This window comes from Scyliorhinus torazame, chromosome 13 (genome assembly GCF_047496885.1).
Source record: "Scyliorhinus torazame isolate Kashiwa2021f chromosome 13, sScyTor2.1, whole genome shotgun sequence".
In the NCBI taxonomy this organism is placed as follows: Eukaryota; Metazoa; Chordata; class Chondrichthyes; order Carcharhiniformes; family Scyliorhinidae; genus Scyliorhinus; species Scyliorhinus torazame.
The window spans coordinates 79625695-79643865 of NC_092719.1; the positions used below are offsets into that span (position 1 = coordinate 79625695).

The following is an 18171-nucleotide window of genomic DNA, read 5'->3' on the forward strand; positions in this document are numbered from 1 at the left end:
TATCATCGGACATGGGAGACTTCCATCATTTGTGTCATCCGGCTGGTTTGTGGGTCAGCTCCTTGGGGCAATAATCAAGTGTGTCCACCCTCCACAGAATCCCAACCCACCCACGTCCTACCCCCTCAATGCCTCTCCGAGTGGGTCCACCTCTAATTCCAAACCTGAAAGGAGCCCTCTGTCAAGTGAGATAGATTGCAAAAACAAACAGCCAACCTTTCTCGAGATGCTAACTTACCAACTTCAGCCAAGGTCTTAATACAGGACTCCACTGATGACTTCTGCGATGGGTTTGGCCAAGTGCAGTTGTAAATTCTAAAGGCAGACTGCAGCAATTGAATAAATATTGGCTGGTGCGTCTGCAGACATGAAGAAATGTGAAAAAAACATTATAAACATTTTCCTGAATAATACTTGGTATATTCCTCTGATAAGTAGCTCTATTGCAGACCTGAGGCAGTGAAATTGGGTGCAATTTTGAACAGGGGTTAAATTGATTTCCAAGTTGGAGATGCGGCCCCGGTTTCTATATGTTATTTTTAATGGTTCTAAAGACACCAAACGGATTCTGTGCTGATCTATAAGACATGCCAAGCTCTGATCAAACAGGATCTAACTCGCCCACTCAAACACAGATCAGGAGGCCATGATGACATAAACAGCAGGATGTCCCATGCCAGCCAAGGATTTTGTAATGCACAAAGTTAAACGGTGAGGATAAATGGGCATAAATCTTCAAACAGCAACGTCTTTTCCACAAATATTAATGCTGCTTTGCTTCCTATCACTAGAAATCCCTGGTTTAACATATCCTTTGGGTGGCCAGACAAATGCTGGGCACAATCACCCATCCCGTTTTATCCCACAAGGATAAAACATGGATAAAACATTTGCCGTATGCAAATGCAACAGCCAAATGATTAGGTAGGGCTTGGTCACAACTATTTAATCAAGATTGTATCTTGTAGCTTAGAATTCTGGAATGGATGGAGTGAATGGGGGCTATTTGGCCTTGTGCCAGCACTGGTGTTTCAGTCGGAGTGGTCTCTATGCTGGTGTGAATGGTGTTATGCCAACCTGGGCTAGTGCATGGTCAATTCTAGGCCCACATGCAGCGGAGACCCGACACAAATGAATTAACCAATAATTCTTGTAAAAATTCCCAAAATCTTTGGCCCTGGGCCGCCCAATAACTACAGTCACCAGGTTTGTAAGTTGAGTAATGTAGAATGGTTGTTCTTTGGGCTGGAGGAATGTATACAGTGGGGTTTCCCAGAGGTTGGTGTTAGGATCCTTGTTTTTCTTGATACATATTAATAACCTAAGGATGATACAAAACATGGGAACCATAGAACTACAGAATTTCTACTTGAATAAGGAGGCCATTCAGCCCATTAAGTCTGTACCGGCCCACCTAACTTGTACATCTTTGGACACTAAGGGACAACGTAGCATGGCCAATCGATCTAACCTGCACAATGGGAGGAATCTGGAGCACTCAGAGCTAACCCACGCAGACGCGGGCTGGTGCTGTGATGCAGCAGTGCTAACTACTGTGCAATCGTGCCTCCCTGCCAGGAAGAATTATGAACTGTGAGGAGGATAATGTCGAAGTTCAAAAGGACATAGGTTAGTGGAAAGAGTGGAAAAGTGGCAGATTAAATTTGATGCAGGGGAGTTTGAAGTGATCCATTTTGGTCGGAAAAATGTGGAGTGACAGAATAAAATAAAGGTTACAATTCTAACAGAGGTGCAGGAGCCGAGGGTGTATATGGGCACAAATCATTGAAACATGGAAACACAGAAATATGGAAACATAGAAAATATGCACAGGAGGAGGCCACTTGACCCTTCTAGTCTGCTCTGCCATTCATTATGATCATGGCTGTTATCCAACTCCGTAACCTGTTCCCACCTTCCCCCCCATATCCTTTGATCCCCTTCTCCCCAAGTGCTGTACCTAACAGCTTCTTGAAAACATACAATGTTTTGGCCTCAACTGCTTTCTGTGGTAGAGAATTCAACAAGCCGACCACTCTCTGGGTGAAGAAATTTCTCCTCACCTGTCCTGAATGGTCTACCCCGTATCCTCAGACTGTGGCCCCAGGGTCTGGACACACCCACCATTGGGAAATTCCTTCCTGCATCTACCCTGTCTAGTCCTATTAGAATTTTATAGGTTTCTATGAGATCCACCGTAATTCTTCCCAACTCCAGCGAATATAATCCTAACCGACTCAAACTCTCCTCATACATCAGTCCTGCCATCCCAGGAATCAGTTTGGTAAACCTTCGCTGCACTCACTATTGCGAAAACATCCTACTTCAGATAAGGAGACCAAAATGCACACAATATTCCAGGTATGGCCTCACCAAGACCCTGTATAATTGCAGCAATACACCCCTGCCCCTGCACTCGAATCCTCTCGCTATGAAGGCCAACGTACCATATGCCTTCTTTACCGCCTGCTGTACCTGCATGCTTACTTTCAGCGACTGGTGTACAAGGACACTCAGGTCTCATTGCACATTCTCCTCTCCTAATTTGTGGCCATTCAGATAATAATCTGCCTTCCCAATTTTGCGACCAAAGTGGATAACCTTACATTTATCCAAACTATACTGCATCTGCCATTCACTTGCCCACTCACTCAACTTGTCTAAATCGCAATGCGAGGTCTCTGGATCCACCTCACAGCTCACCCTCCCACCCAACTTTGGAGAAATCATATTTGGTTCCTTCATCTAAATCAATATATATATATACATAATACATATAGTGAATAGCTAGGGTCCAGCATCAATTCCTGCGGTACCCCACTAGCAACTCCCTGTTATTTGAAAAAAGACCCGTTCATTCCTACACTTTGTTTCCCATCTACCAAACAATTTTTTATCCATCTCAATAGACTTCCCCTAATCCCGTGCGCTTTACTTTTACACACTAATCTCTTATGTGGGACTTTGTCGAAAGCCTTCTGAAAATCCAAAGAGAGAACAGTTAAAAAGGCATACAGTACACTAGTTTTATTAATAAGGGCATAGAATACAAGAGCAAAGGAATTAGGATAAACCTGATTAAAGCACTGGCCTTAATTGGGGTATTGCATCCAATTCTGGGCCCCACACTTTAGGAAGGATGTGAAGGCATTAGAAAGAGTGCAGTAAAGATTCAAGAGACTGGTTCCAGGGATGAGGAGAATCAGTTGTGTCGATAAATTGGAGAAGCTGGGGCAATTCTTATTGGAGAAGAAAAGATTAAGAGGAGCTTGAAGAGGTGTTCAAAATCCTGAGGGGCCTGGCTAAGGTAAATAGGGAGAAATTGCTCCCATCAATGGAAGGATGAAGAACCAGAGGACACCAATATAAACTGACTGGCAAGAGATGCAACAGCGACTTGAGGGGAAAATCTTTCTGCCCGGCAAGTGTTTGGATTAGAAATGCATGGAACTGAGAGTTTGATGGAAACAAATTCAAAAGATCATCAGCTAATTATAGGAAGAGACAAAAATGCAAGGTTGTGGGGAATGGTGGGGGAGTGAAACTCGGCGCTTTGCTCTTATGAAGGACTGAATAGTATCCTTCTGTGCTGTAACCATTCGATGATACCCAGAGAATGAGAGTTCAAACCCCATCTTGCCAGCTTGTGAATTTGAATTTAGTTAAAAGCTGGAAATCTTCTAAAGGGAAAAGTGATCATGATGTGGTCGGGTTGTCGAAAAAAACGAACTGGGGCACAAAGGTCCTTTAGGAATGGAAATCTGGAGACTTCCGGTTGCGGCTATGCGGAGCTAAGTCGCACATTCAGCGGCTCCCGCAAAAACAGACTTTTGGGCACTTTTCAGGGCCCACAACGGCACTTCTTCGACGTTTCCCGGTGTGGGAAGGAGATTATAACAATTCCCCGATGGTATATGGCTTCTACTAGGAGCGGGGCGACTTAAAAGGTGGTGGTGGACCTGAAGAAGGTGCGAGGGAAGAACAAAATGACGGCGGGCGGAGACCAGGCAGCCTGGATGCAGTGGGCGCAGAAGCAACAGGAGGGTATCCAGCGCTGCTTCATAGAGATTAAAGCAGACCTGCTAGAGACGATGAAGGCTTCTATTGATAAGCTGCTGGAGACACAGACGGCCCAGGGGGTGGCGATCTGTAAGGCCCGACAAAAGATCTCCGGCAACGAGGACGAGATCTTATGCCTGGCGGTAAAGGTGGAGGCGCACGAGGCGCTCCACAAGAAATGGCAGGAGCGGTTCGAGGAGATGGAGAATCGGTCGAGGCGGAAGAATCTGCGGATTCTGGGCCTCCCGGAGGGGCTGGGGGGGCCAGACGTGGGGGCCTATGTGGTCACCATGTTGAACTCGCTGATGGGAGCGGGGTCCTTTCAGGGGCCCCTGGAGCTGGAAGGGGCCCATAGAGTGCTGGCGAGGATGCCCAAGGCTAACGAGCCTCCGAGGGCGGTGCTGGTGCGGTTTCATCGGTTCGCTGATCGGGAGTGTGTGCTCAAGTGGGCCAAGAAGGAGAGGAGCAGCAGGTGGGAGAACGCGGAGGTTGCGAAGGGGAGGGCCGGGTACAATCGAGCGAAGGCGGTGCTGCACAGGAAGGGGGTGAAGTTTGGCATGTTGCAGCCAGCGCGACTGTGGGCCACCTACAAGGACCGGCACCGTTATTTTGAGTCTCCGGAGGAGGCGTGGCCCTTTGTTCAGGCCGAGAGGTTGGACACAGATTGAGGGTCGGGATGGGCGATTGGGGACTGCGGTTGATATGTTACTTTTTAAGGGGGGGGTCCTTTGCTCTTGGTTTCTTTTTCTTTGTGTTTTTCTCTTTCTGGTCGGTGAGGGTCGTTAAGGCGGGTTGGGCACTGTTCTGGTTGGGTTGGTTGGGGGGCTCTTGGAGGGGCAGGTAAGCAAACGGAACAGGGGTGGATGGCCGGCGGTGCGATGGGGCCCCGCGGGGGAGGGGGAGGCCCGAGTCGGGGGTGAGGGGACTGGGCCTGTGAAAGGAGCTGCGTCAGAGGTGGTGGGGCTGGGTAGGTGGAAAGCGCGGGTTTTTTCCCGCGCTGAAGACTGGAGGGGGAGGGGCCAGGAAGCGAGGGTTGTTTCCCGCGCTTAGGATGGAAGGGGGAGGGGGAGAGCTTGCGGATGGGGAACGGAAGAGGAGGGTCCACAATGGGAGGAGTCGAAGGGGAGGCGGGAGTGGCCGGGGTCAGCAGGAGTCAGCCGACTTGCGGAAGTGCAATGGGGGGAGTAAATCAGCTAGGATGGGTCCTAGCCGGGGGGCACGCCTGAAGGTGGCAGACCAGGTAAGACTGAGGAAAGGGTGGGTAGGTCAGGTGTTTCATTCGGGGCTGGATGCCAAAATCGAGGGTTGGCGATCTTGGTGGGAAAGAAGGTGTCATTCGAGGCGCGAGCATTGTGGCAGATAATGGCGGTAGGTACGTAATGGTAAGTGGTAAGTTGCAGGGAGAGAGGGTGGTACTGGTCAATGTGTATGCCCCGAACTGGGACGATGCGGGTTTTATGCGGCGTATGTTGGGTCGGATCCCAGACTTGGAAGTGTGGGGGGGCCTGATAATGGGGGGAGACTTTAACACGGTGCTGGATCCGGCACTGGATTGCTCCAGGTCTAGGACGGGTAGGAAGCCAGCGGTGGCTAGAGTGCTGAGGGGTTTTATGGACCAGATGGGAGGGGTGGACCCTTGGAGATTTGCAAGGCTGGGGGCTAGGGAATTTTGATTCTTCTCACATGTCCATAAGGCTTAGTCCCGAATCGACTTTTTCATTTTGAGTAGGGCGCTGATAGCGAGAGTAGAGGATACCAAGTATTTGGCGATAGCCATTTCGGACCACGCCCCGCACTGGGTGGACTTAAAGCTGGGGGAGGAGAGGAACCAGCACCCATTGTGGCGCTTGGAGGTGGGGCTGTTAGCAGACGAGGAGGTGAGCGAGCGGGTCCGAGGAAGTATAGAGAGGTACCTGGAGACCAGCGATAACGGGGAGGTCTGAGTGGGGATGGTATGGGAGGCGCTGAAGGCGGTGGTGAGGGGAGAGCTGCTCTCCAATAGGGCCCACAAGGAGAGGAGGGAGCGGGGGGAGAGGGAGAGGTTGGTGGGGGAGATGGTGAGGGTAGACAGGAGGTATGCGGAGGTGCCCGAGGAAGGATTGTTGAGGAAGAGGCGCAGCCTCCAGGCCGAATTCGACCTGGTGACCACCAGGAAGGTGGAGGTGTACTGGAGGAAGGCCCAGGGGGCGATTTACGAGTATGGGGAAAAGGCAAGCCGGATGCTGGCGCATCAGCTTCGGAAGTGGGACGCAGCTAGGGAGATTGGGGGAGTTAAGGACAGGGGAGGGAGTTTGGTGCGGAGTGGGGTTGGCATCAATGGGGTCTTCAGGGACTTTTACGAGGAATTGTACCGATCTGAGCCCCCACGGGAAGAGGGAGGGATGGGCCGCTTCCTGGAACAATTGAGGTTTCCAAAGGTGGAGGAGGGACTGGTGGCGGGACTGGGGGCCCCAATTGGGCTGGAGGAGCTGACCAAAGGAATAGGGAGCATGCAGGCGGGGAAGGCAACGGGGCCGGACGGTTTCCCGGTCGAATTCTATAAAAAATATATGGACCTATTGGGCCCGTTGCTAGTTAGGACCTTCAATGAGGCAAGGGAGGGGGGAGGCTGTGCCCCCGACGATGTCCCGGGCACTAATCTCCTTGATCCTGAAGCGGGACAAGGATCCCCTGCAGTGTGGGTCTTACAGACCGATTTCCTTGCTAAATGTAGATGCCAAGGTGCTGGCGAAGGTCTTAGCCACGAGGATTGAGGATTGTGTGCCGCAGATCATTCACGAAGACCAGACGGGGTTCGTGAAGGGGAGGCAGTTGAACGTGAATGTGCGGAGGCTTTTGAACATTGTCATGATGCCGGCGAGGGAGGGGGAGGCGGAGATGGTGGCGGCGATGGACGCTGAGAAAGCCTTCGATAGGGTAGAGTGGGGGTACCTGTGGGAGGTGCTGAAGAGGTTTGGGTTTGGTGAGGGGTTTGTCAGGTGGGTTAGGCTGTTGTATGAGGTCCCAATGGCGAGTGTGGCCACAAACAGGTGGAGGTCCGAGTACGTTCGGTTGCACCGAGGGACGAGGCAGGGGTCCCCCCTGTCCCCCCAGCTCTTCGCACTGGCGATTGAACCCCTGGCTATGTCACTGAGGGAGTCGAGGAACTGGAGGGGGTTGGTGCGGGGTGGGGAAGAGCATAGGGTGTCGCTCTACGCGGACAATTTGCTGCTATATGTGGCGGACCCGGTGGGGGGAATGCCGGAGGTAATGAGGATCCTTAGGGAATTCGGGGATTTTTCGGGGTACAAGCTCAACATGGGAAAAAGCAAGCTGTTTGTGGTTCACCCAGTACCCCGGAGAGGGGGATTGGCGAGCTCCCACTAAAAAGGGCAGAGAGGAGCTTCAGGTATTTGGGGATCCAGGTGGCCAGGAGCTGGGGGGCCCTGCATAGGCTTAATTTCACAAGGCTGGTGGAGCAAATGGAGGAGGAGTTCAAGAGGTGGGACGCGTTGCCGCTGTCCTTGGCGGGTAGGGTGCAGTCAGTCAAAATGACGGTGCTCCCAAGGATTTTGTTCCTGTTCCAGTGCCTCACCGTGTTTATCCGAAGGCCTTTTTTAGGCGGGTCAACAGGAGTATAATGGGATTTGTGTGGGCGTGAGGGACTCCGAGAGTGAGAAGGGTGTTCCTGGAATGGAGTAGAGATAGGGGGGAGACTGGCGCTGCCCATCCTCTGTGGGTACTACTGGGCCGCCAATGCGATGATGGTGCGCAAGTGGGTGATGGAGGGGGAGGGGGCTGCATGGAAGAGGCTAGAGATGGCGTCTTGTGTGGGTACGAGTCTGGGGGCGCTGGCAACGGCGCTGCTGCCGCTCCCTCCAATGAGGTATACCACAAGCCCAGTGGCGGCGGCTGCCCTCAAAATCTGGGGGCAGTGGAGGCGGCACAGGGGGGGAAGTTGGGGCTTCGGTGTTGACCTCGATACGGGGGAACCACCGGTTCCTCCCAGGGAGAACAGATGGAGGGTTTTCGGGGTGGCACAGGGCAGGGATACGAAGGTTGGGGGACCCGTTTGTGGACGGGAAGTTCGCGAGCCTGGGTGAGCTGGAGGAGAAGTACGGGCCCCCCCCCGGGGAACACATTTAAATATTTACAGGTAAGGGCATTTGCCAGGCGGCAGGTGGTGGAATTCCCGCGGCTGCTGCCACACACAGTACAGGACAGGGTGCTCTCGGGGGAGTGGGAAAGATCTCGGAAACGTACCAGGTGATGCAGGAGGAGGAGGAGGCCTCGGTGGTGGAGGTGAAAGGTAAGTGGGATGAGGAGTTGGGAGAGGAGATTGAGGAAGGGACGTGGGCAGATGCCCTAGGGAGGGTGAACTCTTCCTCTTTGTGTGCGAGGCTCAGCCTCATACAGTTTAAGGTACTGCACAGGGCACACATGACCGGGACAAGGATGAGCCGGTTCTCTGGGGAAGAGGACAGGTGTGTTAGATGCTCAGGGAGCCCAGCAAATCACACCCATATGTTCTGGGCGTGCCCAGCGCTGGAGGAATTTTGGAAGGGCGTAGCGAGGACGGTGTTGAGGGTGGTCGAATCCAGGGTCAAACCGGGCTGGGGGCTCGCAATATTTGGGGTGGCAGAGGAGCCGGGAGTGCAGGAGGCGAAAGAGGCCGGAATTCTGGCCTTTGCGTCCCTGGTAGCCCGGCGGAGGATTCTTCGTCAGTGGAAGGATGCGAGGCTCCCAAGCGTGGAATCCTGGATCAATGATATGGCGGGGTTTATTAAGTTGGAGAGGGTGAAATTCGCCTTGAGAGGGTCGGTACAAGGGTTCTTTAGGCGGTGGCAGCCGTTCTTAGACTTCCTGGCAGAACGGTAGACATTGGTTAATGGCAGCTCTGAGGGGGTGTATATATTTGCTATGTTTGCTTTGTGTAAAGTCGGGGTGTTAATTTATTATTTATGTACGGGGGATTATGGAGGGTTGTTTTTCTAGACTGTGTTTTGTACTTAACCCTGCTGGGTTCCTTTTTCATTTTGTTATTGATATTCTATGAAAACCTTAATATAAATTATTTTTTAAAAAAAGGAATGGAAATCTGCTGTCATTACCCGGTCTGGCCTACACTCCAGTCACAGGCCCTATATGGTTGACTCTTAACTACCACCTGAAGCGGCCCAGCAAGCCCCTCGGTTTAGAGATGGCTGATAAATATTAGCCTCGTTAGCGCCGACCACCTGGCAAGAATTTATGAAGCAAACATGTGTGATGCAAACATTGCCCAATGTCTATTTAGAATGGATTATCCATTTTGCTTTGTGACCACGAACTTTGCCCTTAATATGGAAATTGAGGAAAAAGATTTCAGAAATGCAAGATGCTCAGTGAGTCAGAGATGGTCATTGGACAGCCCCAAATGCTGAGGAATGTCTAATCCAGCGAACTGAAAATGTATAGAGACAGAGGTGACTTACTTGAAGACTTGTGCTGTTATCGGAGAACGGAGAGCTGAAGAAGCCACTGATGATATTCATTACTGTGTCCGTCACATATCTCTCCAACGCAGTATCAGCATGCTTCCTATCAGTTGTGGAGTTGCAAACCTTCATCAAAACATCCAGTTAAAGATCAGTTAAACTCAAATGGTTCAGTCAGGGCGGAGGTTGAATTAAACAGTCAAGTCACAGGTGAACTAAAAGGGTACTAGGACAAACCAAACTTTGCTCAAGTGAATTGCTAAAATTTGTCACACTAAAGGCACAACCATAGAATAAAAGAACCTTAATCCCTTGAAACATGCAGCAGCATCATGGAACAAACAACAATGTGAGGGGTCAAACAAAATGGGGGGGGGGGGGGGGAGCGGTGTTGGGACACGGGGAGGGCTGGTCTGATACCGCACTCCATTTTCTATTCCACTTCAAAAAAAGAGCAACTTGCATTTATGTAGTGCCTTTCACAGCCTCCAAAGCAACATGCAGCCAATGAAGTGCGATCAACAGAATCGTGATGTAGGAAACGTGACAGCCAAACTGTACAGAGCAAGCTCCCACAAACAGTAAGTTGGGAATTACTGGGATAATCTGTATCTTAGTGATGTTGCCAAAGGGGTAAATGTTGGCCAAGATACGGAGAATTAAAAAAAAAAAGTAGTACTAGTGGATTTTTGATGTTCCTTCATTTTTTTAAAAATGAAAATGAAAATCGCTTATTGTCACAAGTAGGCTTCAAATTAAGTTACTGTGAAAAGCCCCTAGTCGCCACATTCCGGCGCGTGTTTGGGGAGGTTGGTACGGGAATTGAACCGTGCTGCTGGCCTGCCTTGGTCTGCTTTCAAAGCCAGTGATTTAGCCCTGTGCTAAACCAGCCCCAGGAGTTACGCAGCCAATGCGCAGAGCGGACAGGGAAAGCCCTCAGTCCATCTCCTTGCTGGCTCTAAAAAACAATTCAGATTCAAACTGAATTCAATTCATGGTCCCCATAAGAGTGCTGATGAATCTTTTATGTCCACCTGAGGGGCGGTTTAACCTTTCACCCAAAAGACAGCGCTCCCAACAGTGTAGCACTCCCTCAGTACTGCACCGCAGGCTCAGCCTAGGCTCTGGAGTGGGTTTTGAACGCCACACATTCAAAGCAAGAAGGCTACCATCAAATTACATTGTGATTGCTGGAAAGGAACATCAGGTAGGGTGTAAAACAACAGGCCAGTTATTCACTCCCAGTTTCACACTTCTGCTGAAGGACTAATCTGTCCCTCATTATTTTACAGCAGCCATTTCTAAAGAAAAGGAGAATGTTTTTAATGGGAGAAAACTTAAACATCCTTCTTTTTCTGAAATCTGGCTCAAGGATCTCCCTTACTTCAAATACAACGAGATGCAATTATTTGTCTGCAGATATCAAAAATAGAAAACTGCGTAATTTAGATGTTACAAATAAAATTCAGCATCTGGGTTGTCAAAGGTTTACAATCCAATTGATATTTATTTGGCCGTGTTATCTTACAATACTTTACCAAGGCTGCGTTGATTTACCCTCGCAGCGCCGAAGATTCTCACAAACGAACGGTATTTTTAACATTAGAAGAGAAGCAAAATACCGCGGATGCTGGAGACCGGAAATAAAAATGGAAAACGCAGCAGGTGTGGAGAGAGAAAAACAGTCTTCTTCGGAAGAACAGTCATGTCAGACTCAAAAACGGATTTGTTGGTTCTGAAGAACAGTTATATTGGACTCCAAGTGTTAACTCTGTTTCTCTCTCCACAGAAGCTGCCAGACAAGTTGAGTTTTCTCAGCACCTTCTGTTTTTATTTCAGTCTTTTGAACAGATCTAAAGATGGCCAAATTAAGTGCTTCATATTGAAAGGGAGATTCAATCTTCAGTTCATTTTTGATATCTACTGGAACTGATGCAAACTTTACAAGACTTACCCGAGCCATGTCAACAATGAAATTCTCAAAGAGCTTCCAGATGTGGTTGCTTGTGTAAATCTCCTTCATCTCCACTTCCGTGTCCACGTAACAATGGTTCACAAAATTCACATATGCTCTCTTCACCTGTGAGGGGCAAATAAAATGTATCTTTTTCTCCATGCATTTCACCAAGGAACTGCACAACATACTAAAATGTGGCTGATATCAGAGAGAAGAGGTTTCTCCTGGCTCCTTTCTCTGCCCCAAGTAGTCCTTCATTCTCAAGCTGCAAGGACCATAAAGGTCAGCTCAGTAGCGAAAACTCCAGCCATCACCTGATATCCGCCCAAATGTGCTGATCAGCAGGGTTCAATGGAGAGTCGGCAGGATTGGGTTCAATTCTTCCCGTCTGGGGAACGTTGATGTTATTGTTATGCTCCTGCCCACCACGTCCCATCCGATCAGCTACCCAAGCACAGGACATTTCCATAGATAGGAAAATTCCTTGTCAGACAGCAAGCCAGGTAGTAACGTTACCAAAGCAAGGCATAACACTGTGTCTAATGTACTTGTGACTTGCTATATATTTAATGTGTGTTATTTACCTCAGAACAAATTCAAAGATGATGTTACCTTTGAGGTGTGCAACAAATATACTTGTAGTGCTTTAAAGATATATTAAATACCTTTAAAATGTCTATACTCAAGCTTATAGCTCAGTTTCTAGCAACTTCTGTGCCCCAGTTCACTTTAGCTCCAAGTCAACATGCAGGCACAACCAATCCAGCAGTGTTCATAGATCAGTTACCAGACTCTCCAAATCGAACACCAAACAATTAAACCACTGAATGTTCCTCAGTGGATGCTGGAAATATTAAATGAAAACGGAAAATGCAGGAAATACTAAGTCAGTATCTCCAGTATCAGCAAACAGGGATTTTGTTTTCATGGGATGTAGTTGTTGCTGGCTAGGCCAGAATCTATTGCACAACCTTAATTGGCTTTGGAGAAGGTGGTGGTGAGCTCCCTGCTTGAACCACTGCAGCCCATGTGGTGTAGGTACACTCGCAGTGCTGTTAGGGAGGGAGCTCCAGGATTTTGATCCAGTGACAGTAAAAGGCACTGAGATATATTTCCAACTCAGGATGGTGAGTGACTTGGAGGGGAACTTCCAGGTGGTAGTGTTCCCAGGTATCTGCTTCCCTTGTCCTTCTAGTTGCTATAGGTCCCAGGATTGAAATCTGCTGTCAAAGGAACCTTGGTGAGTGTTTGCAGTGCATCTCATAGGTTGGACACACTGCTGCTGTGCGTCAATGGTGGGGGGAATTAATATTGAAGGTGTTGGGTGGAGTGCCTATCAAGCAGATTGCTTTGGCCTGGAAGATGTTGAGCTTCTTGAGTGTTGATGGAGCTGCACTCATCCAGGCAAGTGGAGAGCATTCCATCAGACTCTTCACTGGTGTCCTTCAGATGTTGGACAGGCTTTGGGCAGTCAGGAGGGGAGTGACTCACCACAGGATGCCTTGCCTCTGACCTGCTTCAGTATGTATATGGCTAGCATCAAGCTCCTAGAAATTCTTCAGTGCCTTAGTAGGCACAATTCTAGTGGCGCAAAGTAGTGACACAGCCAAAATGTCCCAAATTTGCCTTTGCAGGCTATCTACATGGAAGCAGAGAGTGGGTGATGGGGTAAGGGGTGCTGAGGGCACAGAGGCACCTCAAGAAAGTGGTTAATTCAATTATATTGGTGATTGAATGGAGAATAACTTTGCATTTCAATTATTTAATGAAATATGACTTCTGCAAAATTCTATAAACACACGACAGCTTAAAATAAGTTAATAAGTTTGAGAAAGTTTGAACAGGGTGGAACAGTTACACTGAATTTACAGCCCAGAGCAGGCCACTCGGCCCATCGGGCTATAGCGAGTATTATCCTCCACATGAACATGCTCCCAGTGAATCCCTTGCCATTCCCTTCTTCCCCAAATACATATTGAGTTGCCCTTAAATGCATTTTTTTAAAATTGTCCATGGGCTGGGTCAGCATTTATTGCCCATCCCTGAGGGCATTTAAGTGTCAGCCACATTGCTGTGGATCTGGAGTCACATGTAGGCCAGACCAGGTAAGGACGGCAGATCTCCTTCCTGAAGGACATTGGTAGACCAGATGGATTTTTGCAACAATCGACAATGGTTATTTTTAGACTTTTAATTCCAGATTTTTATTGAATTCAAATTTCACTATCTGCCATGATGGTATTTGAATCCAGGTCCCCAGAGCATTACCCTGGCTCCCTGGATTACCAACCCAGCGACAATACCAATGCGCCACTGCCTCCCCTCATATATTCACCTCAGCTACTCCTTGTGGTAGTGAGTTCAAATTCTTACCATTCTCTGGTTAAAGAATTCTCTATTGGGCCTTGCATTTAAAGCCCCTAGCTTTGGACTAACCTGCAAGTGGAAACATCTTCTCCATGTCTACCCCATTGAACACTTTCATAGTCTCAAAGACCTTAATTAGGTCATCCCTCAGCCCTGCCCATTGATGGAGAAAGAGGCCCATCCGGTTCAATTTTCACAGAATTGGTAAAGCGCAAGAGGCCATTCGGTCCATCTAGTCGGCACCCACTTTCCGAATGAGCAATGCCCTTAGTGCCAATCTCCTGCTTCTCCTCAAAACGCTGCACATTCTTCCTTTTCAGACAAGTCTAATTCTCGTTTGAATGATTCAATTGAATCTACCTCCACCACACTCGCAGCCATTGCCCAGACCCTAACCACCCACTACGGAAGAAAAGTTTCCCCTCATATCAATTTTGTATCTTTTACTAATTACTTTAAATCTGTGCTCTCTTGTTCTCGATCCTTTCACGAGTGCGAACAGTTTCTCCCTGCCTACTCTGTCAAGACCCTTCATGATTTTGAACACCTCAAACAAATCTCCTCTCGGCTTCCTCATCAAGACCTCAAAAGGGTCAACTAACACCGCGACAGTCACCTCGCACAACGCATGGCTGCTAGTGAAAATCTGCTGTCTCAAAAACTGATAAAAGCTCAACTTTACCTCAGGTATGCAGTCCTCATGTGTGACCACTCGCACTATGTCATCCAAGGGTAGCAGGGAATTACATTTGATTTCCGTGTACACGTTCTTGCCCTCGGTGCAGGCTGCCAGTAGCTCGACCAGAGTGATGTGGTAATTCAGGGCTCCATTCTCATCGCAACGGTCTTGTTCTGATGCCATCATTTGTAAAAGGAGTGGGAAGGATGCCCGGTCATTGTAAAACACCAGCACATCCTCGCCCCCGTTAGCCAACTGCAAATAACATACAGGCAAATAATTGACAAAAGCCACTGCAAAGCATCCCGTTCTAGTAATAATATAGATGTTTAAGCAAAGCCAAAGTGATTGGACCTGTTGTGTTAAACATGAACGACGCTGGCGAAATGTAACAAGTATTCATACCTCATCATGAAGGCATTCAACCAATCAATCGATGCCCCTGGTTATACATGAAACATACATGGCCATACATGACACCATGCTACCTCCATCTATCACAGGATGAAAGACATGAGCTTATGGAGTACAACTCTTCTCCAAGATATAATAAAAAGTAATTTGGGCGAAGTGCTTCAAGCTGGCAGCCTACCTATGCTTAGCAAGATCCCATAAATAGCAACGGGTGAGCAATCAGTTGATCGAATTGTTTTATTGAAGGTAACCTTGGTTAAAGGAGAAGGCTGGCCAGGGGATGGGGTTGTAGTATTTACTGAATGGGATCGAAAGATGTGGTACGTCCCCTCATCTTAAAACCATCACCTCCAATAACATAGCTGTATTACCACCCATCTTGTATTGCCCTGAAGCGTCATTCTGCAGCACACACTTGGAATGCATGAGTGGGCCAGGCAAAGCAGCATGTTAACAAACAAAGAAAAATCTCAAGTAGTTGGGGTTTGGGAAAGTTGGTGAGTAAAATGTTTCCGTATGACATCATATGCTGGCAAATTATCAATGTAGTCACAACCACCAATTAACCAAAGAGCTAGTATTTCCCCATCGTTCCAGAATTTCAAAAAGAATCTAACTGTAACTAGTGATCTCTTTATGAAAATCTCAACGGAAGTTTCATCCCAACTGAATGCTGGTTGTGCATGGTTACCTCGGTCATGACCATATCTTGACACTTCTTCACATACTTCCCATCTGCTTTTACGATAGTCTGCAAGAATTTAAGATAGAGCACATGTCGACCGTGCGTCTCTATACAGTGCACAAAATGCTGAACCACCCTCTCGCTGATCTCATTGCAGATGTGGTAGTTGTTTAGGAAAATGTGGCGCACTGTTTCCACTTCCAGGAGCTGCAGAAACAGAGCAGAGTCATCAATATCCAGAGCCCGGAATGCAGGCGAATCACAGCCATGTACACATCCAACTAAAAACAAAGCCGAGCAAACAGAGATCTTCGACAGTCTGAATTATTTCAATTATAGTCAGAGTGCATAGATTTCCTAGTGACGTAGATTTCCCAAAGCCACCTAGCTACAGTGTTTGGTCTGTAACCCTGGAGGTTAAGGCACTTGAGGTGAATATCCAGTCACCTTTTAAGTGGGTTGAGGTTTTCTGCCTCTACTACCCTTTCAGGCAACGAGTTCCAGACCCCCACAACCCTCTGGGTGAAAAACATGTTTCCTTATCTCCCCTCTAATAATAATAATAATAATAATCTTTATTGTCACAAGTAGGCTTACGTTAACACCAATGAAATTGCTGTGAAAATCCCCTCGTCGCCACATTCCGGCACCTGTTCGGGTACGCAGAGGGAGAATTCAGAATGTCCAATTCACCTAACAAGTACGTCTTTCGGTACTTCTGGAAGGAAACCGGAGTACCCGGAGGAAACCCAACCATGCACAGGGAGAATGTACAGACTCCGCACAGACAGTGACCCAAGCTGGGGATCGAACTTGGGACCCAGGCGCTGTGAAGCAACAGTGCTAACCACTGTGCTACCGTGCCATGCTTCCGTGCCACGCATCTAATTCTTCAACCTGCTTGTTGGAGACAATGGGCGGGATTTACCTATATGGGAACAAAGTTCCACAACGAGGGCACTTAGCCGCGTGTTCACAGGCACTTGCAGTGCCAAGAAACACGCTATAAAACGGCACTCGCTTTAGATAGGGAGCCTCTGCGGGGTACGCGCGACTGAGGCCCCCGTTTTTAAATGGAGTCCCAATCTCTGGAGCCCCCGAAGCAACCCCCGATTCCCCTTCCTGCCCCCCCCACCAGGCCTCAACACACTATGGGGAAAAACCCCGGCAAACCCCCACCCCCCATGCAAGACATCTCCTGCCAGATTGCCACTGCACCAGAAAAATGCCAGCTTGGCACCTTGATAGTGCCAGGGTGGCACCAGCAATGCCAGGGTACCACCCTGCCCAAAGGGCATGTACCTGGGGGCTCCGATCCCTTGGGTGACCCCCACAAATGTCATTCGGTTTGGTCCTCGTTTGTGGAGACCGTTACTGAACGGAGCTCTCCCAAGGTCTCCGATGTAAAGGAGATAGATTCCATGCCTCGGGTACGTCAGGAATCTGCAGAATAATGAGAGACGAGCTGTCTTGCTAACCTCCCACAAAGAGCAGCGTAATAAATGGCCAGGTGATCTATATTATTAATGTTGATTGAAAGAAAAATATGACCAGGACACCAGCAGATCTTTCCCTGCTGTATCCTAAATCCTGCCATATGTACTCCTGCGAGGACAGACATGACTTCAGTTTGACATCTCAAATAGAATCCATATAAAAGCAGCTCTCTGACAGACAGCAGTCCCTCAGTACTGCACTGAAGTCATAGGACAGTCATTTGATTTCTGCACTGGAGGATATACACTGAACAACTACACATTAAACGTGACTTTTTAAATGGATTGACCTTTATAGCAGGTGACAAAAGATCAGTCAAATCAAAAACACGCAACAAATTAAAAGGTGCACAACTACTGTAAATATACATGAATGCAATCCGAGGAAGATTACAGTGTGATTGTGTGTATGAGCATCATGATATCAGATAAAGATTATATCATTTCACAGGAGGGTACTCACACCAGGGGTGAGGAACAAGTTGAGATGTTTATGGAGGAGGGTCTGATTCTGTGGATTTCCCGCACAGAAATTCTGCACAAAACCATGGGCCAAGTTCATAATTTCGTTCATTTTGCTGTCTGTCTGTATGGGAAACATAAAAATCAAATCAAATAAGATGAGCTCCCGTGAGATCCCGCCAAGGTTGTTTTTCCTCGCGGAAAACCTATCTCACAGATTCAAATTGGTTCAAGTGAAAAGTTACCTTGTCGTACGGAATTTGCAAGAGGTCCAACACTGCGATGTGAGCCCCCATATTCTTCAACAGGCGCTGCTGCTGACTCCTGCTGCGCCTCATGCTCTGCACGCAGAGCTTGCTAAGTCGGATCAAGATCTGAAACGGAGAAGGTAAGCACCCAAGACGGTGTTACTAGGCCGAAACGTAAAAGGTTTGTCGCAACTCCGAGAAATTGACATGGAAAGTACAGCACATCATATCACAAAGTCTAGAAAAGAGATTTTGTCTAAAATAAAGTCTTGCGGGTATCATTCCTACCATAGGTGGGGTTACTGGGTTACGGGGATAGGGTGGAGGTGTGGACTTAAGTAGGGTGCA

The 18171-nt window shown here is 48.3% G+C and overlaps 1 protein-coding gene across 4 annotated transcripts in view; it reads right to left on the bottom strand.

Annotated features, from left to right (window-relative positions):
• The window catches only part of itpr2 (inositol 1,4,5-trisphosphate receptor, type 2), a 333090-nt gene that overhangs the window by 131382 nt on the left and 183537 nt on the right, over positions 1-18171 (bottom strand). For all 4 annotated transcript variants that reach the window (XM_072471852.1, XM_072471851.1, XM_072471850.1 and 1 more), the window contains 7 exons: positions 17821-17949; positions 17577-17699; positions 15624-15824; positions 14522-14773; positions 11470-11595; positions 9513-9641; positions 239-359 (listed from right to left, as the gene is read on the bottom strand). In XM_072471852.1, the coding sequence (XP_072327953.1) occupies positions 239-359; positions 9513-9641; positions 11470-11595; positions 14522-14773; positions 15624-15824; positions 17577-17699; positions 17821-17949 (1081 nt within the window). The remainder of the gene's footprint in view (positions 1-238; positions 360-9512; positions 9642-11469; positions 11596-14521; positions 14774-15623; positions 15825-17576; positions 17700-17820; positions 17950-18171) is intronic.